This window comes from Carica papaya, chromosome 9 (assembly GCF_054855325.1).
Source record: "Carica papaya isolate Zhongbai chromosome 9, ASM5485532v1, whole genome shotgun sequence".
NCBI lineage: Eukaryota > Viridiplantae > Streptophyta > Magnoliopsida > Brassicales > Caricaceae > Carica > Carica papaya.
In genome coordinates, this window is record NC_142317.1 from 3,389,916 (window position 1) to 3,403,377 (window position 13,462).

At 35.6% G+C, this 13,462-nt stretch overlaps 1 protein-coding gene across 3 annotated transcripts in view; it reads left to right on the forward strand.

Annotated features, from left to right (window-relative positions):
- LOC110823263 (ketose-bisphosphate aldolase class-II family protein) overlaps positions 1-13,462 on the forward strand; it is a 52,860-nt gene that overhangs the window by 19,429 nt on the left and 19,969 nt on the right. For 2 of the 3 annotated variants that reach the window (XM_088211625.1, XM_088211626.1), the window contains 4 exons: positions 6,606-6,682; positions 6,816-6,870; positions 6,971-7,019; positions 7,385-7,522. In XM_088211625.1, the coding sequence (XP_088067751.1) occupies positions 6,606-6,682; positions 6,816-6,870; positions 6,971-7,019; positions 7,385-7,522 (319 nt within the window). Of the gene's footprint in view, positions 1-6,605; positions 6,683-6,815; positions 6,871-6,970; positions 7,020-7,384; positions 7,523-13,462 lie in introns of those variants that run through there. The other variant, XM_088211627.1, reaches the window with a different exon arrangement.

The window sequence follows — 13,462 nt, forward strand, 5'->3', positions numbered from 1 at the left end:
TCCCTTCCGCGGATGAAGAGACGGACAGATGACGACCATTGAAGGAAGTTGCTGCCATCGAGTTTATGTCCTATGAGACAGGATGATGGTAGTTCACTCACAGCTTTATTTGTTGCTGTGTGATGATAAGAACCAGAAGAAACTTCTGGTGGAGAGGATGGAAGCTCACCCGAGGCCATTTTTGATTACGGCTCAGCAGGGTTTGATATCAGTTTTTTTTTTTGGATTAGGTATGGCTCTGATACCATGAAGAAAATTGAGAGAAAATATCCTTCATTCTTTCGATGAATGATTTCCACACATATATATATACAAGTCTGCTACCCTAACAACCTAACAAATTCTGGAGAGAAACCTAACAAAATTCTGTTTTTAAGGACAAATTTGTTGTAACAAATTTGTTGGTGATTCCTTCCATTTACAGCACATAACAGTTGTAAATAACCATTTTTAATCATAATTTATTCTTCTAATTATTATATTTTCTACAGATACCAAGCTCTTTACCCTACTGCCCTTATCACATACTCAACTACTACCATAAGAAAACCCACAAAAACCACCAGATAATCCAGTCACTCACGAAACTATACCTGACCTCAGATCCACTCAGGTGTATACAAGAAGGAAGAATATGAATTCTGAGCCAAAGTAGGTTTAAGAATCTGAAAAGAATTATGAGATTGAGGTAAGACTTGAAAACCTTACACATTCTGATAATGATATACTTATTACAATTCATAAGAGAACCATACATGCATTAAGTTTCTTCTTTATCCTATCTCAAAGTTTGTATCATTTGATAAATATTCACAATCTCACAATAATTTTTTTGCAAGTTTGAATATCGAGTTTACCTTTAATACCATCTCTAAAGCATTATTCTATGAAAAATGAGAAAATGTCATGAATATTGAAATATAGATGTTAAAGAAAAACTAGTCATGAGAAATGATGGACTTGTCCAAAGGGAAGAAGCATCTTGGTTGCAAGTAGGTTCATAATAAAATATGAGACAACAGAAACAATTAAGAGATGTAAAACAAGACAAGTGGCAAAATGCTATACCCAAATTCATGGGATAGATTTAAGAGACATTCACACTGGTAGCTAGAATGAACACGGTGTAGATCTTACAATCTTTAGTTGCTCAATTTGATTGATGATTGCAATAATTCATTGTAAAAAATGCATTCTTAGATGGAGTGCAAGAAAAAATCTATATGGAAATCCTACTAGGATTTGATAGAGGGGTAGGACCATGTTAGAAGCCTTTGACATGACTATCTGATCTTGAGGAAGAAAGAGAGAGAGAAGCGAGAAATATAAGAGAAACAGAGAGAGAAATTTGAAAAATAATTTTATTCTTTTCTTTGATTAATTATAACATAAATATTGAACTTTTTATAGGGTATAAGTAATTAAACAGCCACTATCATGGCCGAAATCAACGCGGCGGCGGCTGCTGTGAAGTAAATTTAAAATATTAATTCTAATCCTAATCATAATTGATACTTGTAAAAGATTAATTTATTCATTTTATTATTTTTCTCTTTTTTTACTTTTAATATCCTGACAATACTTTCTCCTTCAACACCAGTTACGCCTAACATGTGAAATGGGTGCATAAGAATGTTGTGCTCAGCCTGGAATACAATCATGAAGTTGAAAGTATCAGAGATTCCTAGAGGCATACCATCAAAAAAACTTCCTTGACCGATTGGGTAGATCAAGAAAACAGCGGTAGCAGCTGCAACAGGAGCTGAATATGCAACAGCAATCCACGGACGCATACCCAGACGGAAACTAAGTTTTCACTCACGATCCATGTAACAAGCTACACCAAGTAAGAAGTGTAGAACAATTAGTTCATAAGGATCGCCATTGTATAACCATTCATCAACGGATGCCGCTTCCCAAATCGGGTAAAAGTGCAAACCTATAGCTGCAGAAGTAGGAATAATGACACTAGAAATAATATTATTTCCATAAAGTAGAGATCCAGAAATCGGTTTACGAATACCATCAATATCTATTGGAGGAGCAGCAATGAACTCAATAATAAATACAAAAGTTGCGGTCAATAAGGTAGGGATCATCAAACACCAAACCATCCAATGTTTTTTAAAGCAGATTTTTTTTCTTTTTCATATGTATATATATATATTTTAAAGCAGTTTATATATATATATATGTTAATTATTATATATGTATATATCTTTTTTTTTTTTAAAGCAGTTTCTTTTACTTCTACTCCATAAAATCATTTTTTTTTATTATATATAGGTACATAGATATATATATTTTAAAGCAGCTTTCTACTGCTTCCAACCCATGAAAATAAAATTTTCACGAATTGACCCCTCCACACCACCAACGCAGCCACTACTGGGTGTTGTAATCGTGCTGCTGCAGTAACGCATTCTTCTTCTACCTCTTCTTCTTTCGCTTCTCCTTCTTCTGCTACACCTTTTCCAAATCAGAACCCATCTGGAGAATGAAAGACCTGCAGGTTCCCATCTTGACATCACTAAGATTAAAGCAGAACTCGAGAAAAGCTTCCAGGAGGTAGCTCTTTTCGGCTAGTTGGCTAAGGTGAATGAGGGAGAGACCTCTAGGGTGTTCATTCTCGGCTGCTGTTGCTTGAGAAGGAAAGAGAGGGGGAGCCAGTGAATCGGTTCGGTGGCTCCCCCTTTCAAAATGTTGGCTAGACCGGTTCGAATCAGATAAGTTAACGCACCTGGTTCGGTATGTGTTGTTTTGTTCGATTCAATAACTGAACCGGTTTTAAGGTTTATTTTTTTATTTGAACCCCGAATATTTTCTTCTTCTTCATCACATGGAAGAGGGGTCGACTGACCGTCAGGTGCGTCCTCTTGAGCTGTTGGCCTCGCATCTTCTGGAGTGCCTCCGCCAGGCATGCCAAGCTTTCTTAGGTTCAGTCGGTGGATTTGCCACAGAGCAGATCCAAGATCATGCTGAACTGCCGCCGTGATTCTTCTATGAATGCGATGAGTTTCAGGTCGATCTCCTTTATGGTGATCGCTTCTGGATTCTTCGGCTCTAATACCACTTTGTTAGAAGTTTTTGACATAGTTGTCTGATTTTGAGAAAAAAAAAGAAAGAAGAGAGAAATAGAAGAAAAACAGAGAGGGAAATATGAGAAATAATTATATTATTTTTCTTGATTAATTATAACATAAAAATTGAGCATTTTATAGGTTATAAGCAATTAAAGCAGCCACTATCATGAGTGGGATCAATTTAACGGCAGTTGTTATGAAGTAAATTTAAAACATTAACTCTAACTCAAACCCTAATTGATACTTGTAAAAGATTAATTTACCTGTTTTATTATTATTTCTCTTTTTTTTACCCTTAATGTCCTGACAGACTATATAAAGTTTGTAAATTAAAAAAGACACTTTATGAATTCAAGCACTCACGTAGAGTATGGTTTGGTAGATTTGTAATGGTAATGATAGGCTTGGGATACAAGTAAGCTCAGGGAGATCAAACTCTATTTGTCAAGAATCTTGAGACAGGGGAGTTACAGTCCTCATAATACATGTCAATAACATTATTGTAACATAAAGTGATGAAAAAAAAGGATTGATGCTTAAATAATGCATGGTTGGAGAATTCAAAATGAAGGAGTTAGGTAAATTGAAGTACTTTCTGGAAATTGAAATTGCCTACTCAAAATTAGGACTTTTCATCTCCTAGTAGAAATACATTCATGACCTGTTAAGAAATGTGAACAAATTAGTATGTAAGTCAGCTATATTAGAGATCCCAATCTTTTTTTTAGAGATAAAAATAGTGTGAATGACAAAAAAAGATGCACTAGTAGATAAGGAGATGTATGATAAACTGGTTGAGGGACTAGTATATTTATATTTTTTCTTTTTCCAAATAATAGAGTTGCTATTGTATGATAATGGGGAAATTAAACGATGGAGATCAATAGCGTTTTGGGTTTAAGCAAAACGCAAGGATGAGGGGTTGTTTCACTAAAACACCGAAAATCTGGCTCAACAGAAATTAGAATAGGCCAAAGGAGATGGTGTGAGCTGAAGGGGTCACTTGGGAAACTAATATACCTATTATACACAAGATCCAACATTATATATGTAGGAAGTGTTATAAGTCAGTTCATGCACAACTCTAAAAAAGTACCTATACAAACAACCTATAAAGTGCTGCATTAAAAAGGTCACTTGGGAAAGGTCCACGTTTAGAAAGAATGACAAATTACTCCTAGAAACTTATAGGGATGTAGACTACGCAGGGTCAGTGGTGACAGAAGATTTACCACGGGTTACTATACCTTCCTTGGACTAACTTGGTTTTGTGAAAGAGTAAGAAACAAAATGTAGTTAGAGGGTCTAGTGCAAAATTAGCATTCCTAGCACTAGTTCAAGGGGTATGTTAACAATTTTGCTAAAGAGAATTTTAGAAGATCTGAAAATAAAGTGGGATAGTCTGGTGTGCCTATATTGTGACAATAAATTGACTATAAACATTTTCCAAATTTAATACAACATGGCAGAACTAGACATATTGAAGTTTACAGACATTTTATTAGTAGAATTTGGAACATATTGTTTCAGTTCTACGTGGGATTCCATATAAGCTCAATTTTTATAATCTTCTAATAGGATTTGTATTTCTCTTATTATTATTAGTCTAGATCTTCAAATTAATTCCACACAATTCCTGTCTTTGTTCCAAGGATAGCCACCGTCCTTTTTGGAGTCTTTATTACCGATTTTATGAAGGTATTGGAAGACTATCTTTTATTGAGTTTGCTTATTTTCCTTTTTGAGGATGCTGCAGGAGGATTCATTGTCTATCCTTTTTTGTAAAACTTTCCCTTTTCTGGCTTTTATTGTTTCTTTAAATTTTGGAATTTGGAGTCTTTGAATTTTACACCAGTATATCCTTCTCTGCTTGTCTTATAGACAGTCCTAATATGGGGCTTTCAGTAGTGTATTTTTGTAGGTGACTGCTCATTCCAAAGTAAAGATTTTTGTCTGAACTGTTGTTACAGAAAAAAGTCAAAACAAATTGCCTGCTTCGAGCATGTAGACCCAGTCATGCTATCTCTTCAAACTTGTGTATAGACCCAATCATGCTGTCTCTTCAACTTGTGAATAGACCCAATCATGCTGTCTCTTCAAACTTGTGTATCATTTGTTTTTGGAAGGCAGAGTCTCATTGTGCCCCTTTCTTGCATTGTGGTTTGGTCTCAAGACTTTAATCTTATTTGATACTTGGCTTTATGTGGTTCTCTTTTCCAGCTCTTGAGTTTTTATCGTTTCCCCTCTTATTAGGGGAATTGGAGAGAAGAGGTCAAGGTGCTTTAGGGAGGAGTTCTTTTTGCTTGGTTATAATTGTTGTCATCGGAGATAAAGGCTAGGCTCTTCAAGAATGACCTTTTGGCTTTTCTGTGGGCCAAGGCTCATGGATATTTTAGCAATATCTCTTTGACTGATTGCAAAGGGACTACAATGTGGTTCTGCGTTGATTTTTCATGTTTTTGTTTATTCTTCCTTTCTTCTTTATTTCTCATCAGAGGATTTCTTATCCTGTCTAATATATGCTTCTTTTACATTTCCTAATAGTATTTCCTTTTTATCAAAAGATTACTTTCCTCTTACTAATAGTACTTTTGTACTAAACAAGATCTTAGAAGCTTTCTTAAAATACCATCTTTTGTGTTCTGGGTCATTTTCCTTAATAACCTGTTAGACATTTAAACATTATGTTTCCAGGTTACAGTTAGTGGCCACAACCTTCTTTTTCCAGAATCAATTTTCCAACTGCTTGTTGAACATGTTTCCCTTAATTAACTTCTTACATAATTTTGGATGACCTGTTCCTAAAATTTTAAGAAAAATGGATAGCCCAACGAAAAGAATTATCATTGCATAATGAGATTGACATGCTTTAATAGATATCTACCTACCAAGACAGGAGGCATTGTGCATATCCCAATTTTACTTCAAGTATGCCAGGCTTTCAAATAGTCCGCAGAAGGAATTCTAGAATGTGTGGGAATCTTTCTTATTCTTATTTTCTCTCCCCCTTTTTGCTTGAGTACCCAATGCATCAACATTTAAATATTTTTTTGTCTGTAAGCTGGTTCCTATATAATGTTTTTTCCGAGTGCATTGTTGTTTTAGTTATTTAAAATGGTGATTTGTGATGGATTCAGTGCTTTGATCTAGAATTATTGCATTGAACAAAATTGATGGTTTTGTTTTTCTATAATCAAGAGTTGAGAGAAGCACATTTCTGTTGCTTCTCCAAGTCCTCCAGTGAGCTTTACAGCATATATAAGAGCTAAGTTTTCCTTTTGTTTCTTGGCAAAGAGAATCTGTCATATTAACATATGTAAGCATTTTTTTTATCTTGACTAAAATGTCTGAATTTTTTTGGTAGAGCTGATTTCTATTCATAAATAATGTTTCTTTCATTTTCAGAATATTATTTACAAATTGATAGTTTTAAAATGGTACCATAATACATTTGGATTCTGATGATTGTTTTCCATCTTGAACATTTGGTTATGTGTTAATCTTTGGTCCTTGTTCCTGCAGAGAATGGTGAAGTAACTTATGTGGTGGATGCATATGTCTCAAGGGGAATGTCTGATATTTTCAATGGAAAACTGATGGTAAACGTACATCTTAAGTGCAATCATTTTCTTTTTCCTTCTTTCTAGTTATTGTTGTAGAGCTCTGATCTTCCTTTTTACCAAGCGGTTTCTGTTGATGAGAGTGCTAATACTTCACTTTTAACTGTTAAAGATTACTTCCTCAGGTAGGTCAGATTCCATAGCAAGAGCACGACCATTCCTCTCCGGTAAATATATTTTTTAAATCTAAATAGTTTTATAAGGGTGTCTTTTTTACACATCATAAATATATATTTATGTCTCTGAATCAATATTTTTTCATCCCAGCAATGTGTGAAAAGCTTTATATATGTGAAGGTGAAGTTGGTGCTGGAAGGTATATATCTTATCAAAGCTTCTCCCAAAATGGCTATTTCTTGACATGGTGTTATTTTGTTTCTGAAAGGCTCACAAAAAAGTCATTTTTTCAATATCATGGTAATTTATGCTGGTTTGTCCACTGAATATTTATATACACTCCAATTCAGTAATAAAGAAATACTGTTTTGATGGTTAATAGATAGAATTATCTGTAGTACAATATTATTTCTTGTTCCTCGATATTCTGCTTGTTATCATGTTTACAAGTAAAGAAATATTGACAACAGCTCAGAACCTATATGGTCAAAATTTAACAGATCTCAAGTCTGCCTCTTTTACCGGTTAGATGACAGTCATCTAGTTCTAACTATTTTCTCGCAGCAAAGTCAAGTTGGTCAATGAGCTGCTTGAGGGGATTCATCTTGTTGCTTCTGTAGAGGCTATATCTCTTGGTACTAGTGCTGGGATTCACCCATGGATACTCTATGATATCATTTCCCATGCTGCTGGAAATTCATGGTGAGTCTTATTAGAATTTTTTTTTTCTCATTCTTATTATTTCTTACTTGATGACATTTTGGGGTTCAAAAGGGGAGACTTCTTTTTAATAATATACTTTTATTGAAAACAAAAAGTATAGCAAAAGAAGAGAGGATAAGGAATTCTTCAACCAAAAACATAGAAAGAAGAAATACAAAAAATAAAGAGAAAAGCTTTGACAAAATAGGGATCCAATCCTTATGAAAGTAGATAAAACCTTTAGGACTTTAGCTCAAAGGGAAGGAAAAAAACCTTATCCCTTTCCAAACCATGTAATGCAGTTGAAAATGGTGCTAAAAAATTCTTGCATTCCATCCCAACCAAAATGACCCACAAATCAGTGAAAGTTGCCTTCTTCATAATACCTTATGCTCCTTGGTCCTTCCAATACCCTCATAAGATAGAAGAATAGAAATCTGTACAATAGGGGGATCCTCTCACTCAATCCCAAACAGTACGGATATCCCTTGAGGCGCACGAAACAGGTGTGTCAAGCAGCTTATCTAAATCCTCCCATATATCTCCCACATGGTCCCCTCTCCCCTCACAGTGTCTGCCTTTATTTCTTCAAAGACCTCTTCTTTGTAACTGTTCGTATCGTCTAAGATATGAAAGAAGTAGAGTCCACATCCTTATTTGATGTCCCTCCCATATCTCCTTCTTCCCGCTCAACATCTCCTTCCCTAGAATCGGCCAAGCACAACTTTCCTTTGTTCCAGGTCAGATGCTCCAGTTTGACCTTTGGATCCGGCTCAAGGCCTCGTCTCTTTCCTTTTTGCCAGGTGGGTAGGGAGAATAAAATTATGTTCTGGTTGGTTGATTGGGTTTTTGGGAGGTGGGGGAAGTTTCAAAAATCAATTCCTTCATATTTTCTCCATTGTACAATTCAAAAATATGATAGTTGAGGAGGCTTAGAGAGATGGGAATGGAAGTAAGGAGTGGATAATGAACGTGAACAGAAACCTCAACGATTGGAAGATTGAACAATATGAGGCATTGTTACAGTTACTTGTCCACAGCGAACTTGAATGAAAATAGGGATCAACTGGTTTGGAAACTGAAGAAGAATGAGGAGTTTATTGCTAATCTTATTATAATAGTTTGGCTAGAAATGGGGAGGTGGGGATGGACCGGTTTCCAGCTAAGCATATTTGGATGGTTAAAGATCCTTCAAGAATTGCTTTTTTTGCATGGGAGGCGGAAAGAAAATGTATTTTGACTATTGACAAACTGATGAGAAGGGGGTAGAACCATGGCGAATGGCTGTTATTATTGTAAGAATGCTGGAGAGTCTTGTAACAATATTCTCTTATGTTGTCCGGTGGTATATAACCTTTGGACAATGGTCTATGGCTTGTCGGGGATAAGCTGGATTATTGCAAGATTGGTGAGGGAAGAGATTTGGGCTTGGGAAGGGATTTGTAAAAGGAAAAACTTTGTAAATCTTATTTCCTTGACTCTATTTTGGGTGGTGTGGAAAGAGAGGAATAATAGAGTTTTTAAGAGGATAGAAAGATTGATGACTAAAATTAAAGATAGATAATTACATTGTTTTAGTTCTTTAATTTTGGGACACAATATTTATAGGTCGGAGAATTTTGAGAATGGTATAGATATATTAACTGATTTGTAAATAGTTTTATAAATAGGTGGCACCCCTTAGGTACCGATGATTTAATATATATGTTATACTTTTTTGTTTCAGAAAAAAAATTTTCTGCCCTATCGTTCAGCCATGTTTTAGGTACTACAGCAAGAGATTTTAAGTGAGATTTCTCCCTTTTTGTGTCCTATGGTTCCAGCCCCTTCTTTCTCCGGCCCATTCTGTGGCCTTGCATGGTGTTGCCATCTGCATCTTCAAAAATAGTGGACGACAGAGTTGTTGCAGGTCAGGTCACCTGCTGATGATGGGTCCTCTGGTTCAACTCTTTGACCTACGAAATAGCCCTAGTTGACGATTATGGTGTTCCAAATTATGAGCATATCCCTTGAGACACTTGAAGACAGAACCGCCACCTATCTAGCGACTCTCTTTTAGTTTCTTGTATGAGTACTGTGACGGACTTGGACTTCAAAGATACCACTGAGCTGCTCTCCTCAGCTCGAGTTAAAGAAATAGCCTCATCTAAATATGGTACCTTTTTCTTGCCAAGAATATAGGCTTTGACTTGATCAAGACATGCAAGTGTTGATACTGGTCAAGTTCTCGCCACAGGTTCTACAATAGATTTGTGTACTCAGTAACAGTTTTAATACCTTGTTTCAGCATTCTAATTGTCAACTTTAATATCTACACTTATGTTGCATCACAAGTTTCAACCATGTCTATCGAATAGCACAATTCAAATCTTCTTAGTCATGAAGACATCTAAGTGTTGTTGATATCAAGATTCATCAAACTCCATAACATGATTATTGAATATGCTCATCCTATATTGAATTTTGGATCTCTTTCCTTCTTGTTCCTAGGAGATGATTGAGTTTTTCCTTTTTCTCGTCAAATAGGCTCGACTAAATTTGGACCACTACAAGTCGCGAATTACAACCCCTTCTCTTATATGACATGATTGGAGCACATACTTAACTTAAATTAACATAACCTCATTTATACAAAATAGTACATAAACGTTACGTCCCTTAAATATATATAATAGATACATACAATTCGAAACTCTAAAATTTATCTTTTTCTTTTTCAGTACAAAACATAATAAAATAGCAACCTTGATGTCTAAAGCCTAACTTCAAAAACCTTCCTCCGTATCAATACTACTCTGCAGCGATCACTTTAGTATCTGAAAGGTGATAGGAGGAGTGAGATCTACAATCCTAGTAAGTAGTTATAAGGGTATCATAGCTTAATACATACGATATATATATGTATTTCGCCCACATCGAAAACATATATCATATAAAGTTCGCAAACAGAATCGCAAAGTCAATATTAGAATCAAAATCATAATCACACAATTAGAAACACATAATATTAGAGACATAGATTGCATTGGACAATGAGCCACATCACCGTTATAGAAGGTCGATCGGTAACCATCCAGTTACACTATGTATCGACATAGAATAACATAATACAGATTCCCCACACACTCGAAACACGGAAACAGCTATGAATAGGTACAAAGATTTCCCTCGAAATGGTAGGGCATACAAATCACGCAGATTATTAGCATAATATGTTCTCAAGTGGAAACGGAACGACTCACCTTCTTAACGAGTGATGAACACACAAATCGGAATTCATTTTTCATAAACACATTACACTTAATTAGAACGGAAGATACGGAAATCAAATAAATTAAAGCTAGATAATCACAAGGTACTGAAATCAAAACTGAATTTTGGCAAAACACATATTTAATTATCACAGTAATACATATAAATACTTAAGAAAATATAATAACGCCACTTTGCCACAATAACTGCTTACCTTAGGTCTTACACAACTTATTCAAACCTTTCCTCTTGTCTATTAGCTTAGTCACTGATTCAGGTAGAGTCTTCCCTTATAAATTCCTGAGGTTCTCTTTTTACTCGGACAAAGTCTCTCCTTATAATTTCTTCAATTTCCTATGGAGATTTCAACAGCATCTCTTCGTAGATTTATCACTAATTTGAACTCAAAATATCACCAACTATATAGAAATTTATGCATAAGGAAGAAAACTTGAAGTTGCATACCTTGTTGAACACATTACTTTAATTCCGACAAAGTCCCGATTTAATTCTTAGATTTTTTCTCTCGAAAATCTGGTAGAGTTCTGGGATGATTTTGATCACTTTCTTGACTAGAAAATATCCGTAATATTACTAACAAACTAATAACAAAATTTGAACTAAAACTGAATTCAAAACCAAAGGAAAAGCTTACCTAGTTTCCTCGGGTGTGGCCTTTCTTAGGCTATGAGCTTGCTTCCTCATTCCTTCATTTTTCTCTTGCTCTTTCTTTCTTCTTCCTTTCTTGCACAATTCCACCAGAGTTTCCCCCACAATTCCCTCACAATTTTCCTCACAAAACTCTTGGTCTTCACTCACTTTTCTCTTTTTCACCTCTTAGGTTCTCTCACTTTCTATTCTCTCTCTCTCTCTCTTCTTCTCCTCTCTCTCTGCTATCTATGCTTCTCCCCCCTTCCCCCCCATCCCTATTCATAGGTGAAGGGGAGCCAATTATGGCGGCAAGAAGGAGATATGTGGCAAGCCATGAGCTTGCCACCACACCACCTCATGCCACCTCAAGCTTCATCCTTGTCTCTTCATGCCACCTCGTGCTTGTTCTAGATAGTTCTTCCACCTCCTCTTGCTTCACATCTTCCTCCAGCTTTCAGTTGCTTAATGGATCAAATATAGGCCCAATTGGAGTCCATTGGGTCCACCTTAAGCCCACACAAGCCTAAACACTCAAAACCACAAGCCTCCTTCCATTTCTTCACTTCAAGGGGCCACTTCATGCTTGATTAGAGAGAGTTTTTGGCCGACTCTTGGTTCACATGTTCCTCCCTTTAGCTGCTAATCATTCTAGTATAGGCTCAACTGGACCTCTTTAGGCCCATCTAGGGCCCACTCAAAACCCATTAGCCCAAACTGCAAGCTTACTCCTCTATCTCTCAGTTTTCCCTTGTTTTTTCCCAAATTTTCTTCTACAAAATTTTTTTCTCTTTTGACATCTCTCTTCGCTCATATGTTAATTTGTTCTCCTCAAAATTTCAGTCTCAAATTCCATCAATTTTCCCCTGGGATTAAATTTTAGTCTGAAAGGTCATTTTAGGGTTCCTCGGGAGAAAACTTCTCTCAACTCGCGGGTTTTCGTTTTTCTTTCCAATTTTTCCTTCAATGAAGACTTCTCACATGTTAGCTAACATTCCCTAAAATTTCAGTTTCAAATTCTACCGAAAAACATTTTGCCCCCAAAAGGTCATTTTTCTCCCTCATCCAATTTTCTCCCACTTAACCCTAATTTTCCATTTCTCTTCCGAGTTTCAATTTGAATATTTTTCTCACTTCCCAAATGTGCTTTCCAATTTCCTAAGATGTCGTTGTAGCCTCGAAACATGTTTCTTGGCCGGGAAAATTGAGTTCTCTTTGAGGGAAAATTTCTTCTCTAAGGAATTTTCGTTGACCTAATTTTTCCTTTTCTCTCTTCTGTTGTCTAAAACCAAGTCTTTATACACATTTACATCCAAATGATCAAGACCAAACCATTATTGGTAAATTTGGAAAACTTCGGGTCATTACACTTAAAATATTTATATCTAAATATTTTGGAGCTCTCCTAACAATTGATCAATGAGAACTTCTTGATCTGGCCAGTGACGTTAAAAGGCGTCATCTTTGTTGTTTTTGCCATCTTTTTCTCTAGAATGTTGTGTCAAGTCTCCTTCTGTAAAGATTTGGCAACAGAGAGGTTTGACAAGAACCTGAGTGATTAAGGTTGTAGACAAAGAATTCGAGTTGAGTGAGGGAGCCAACAATAAAGGCCGCATCAGTTGTGCAGTGACGAAGAATAAAAAAAAATGATGAGAGTAGAGGAGATAATGTGCTAGGACCAATTTTGGCATGCATTATTGCATGTTGATAGAGTTAGCATGCGCTATGATGAATGATTGCTGGAATGGCTTTAGGGAAACGAGATTGTGAACTATGTTGGTTTTTTTTTTCTTAATAGAAAAATAAAAACATAAACGATAACAAATGTCGAGAAAAATCCATAAAAGAGCCTAGGGCTCTGATACTATATAGAGCTTAGAGAGAATGTTTATTGAGAATGAGCATATACATGTATATGTATTGACTACCATATTTTATTATTTAATTAGTTTATTATGATGTAATTAGAGTTCCATTAAAATAGTAATATCATGTAATTAGAATTATAGTAGAATAGTGATTTTTTTCATTAGTAGGTTA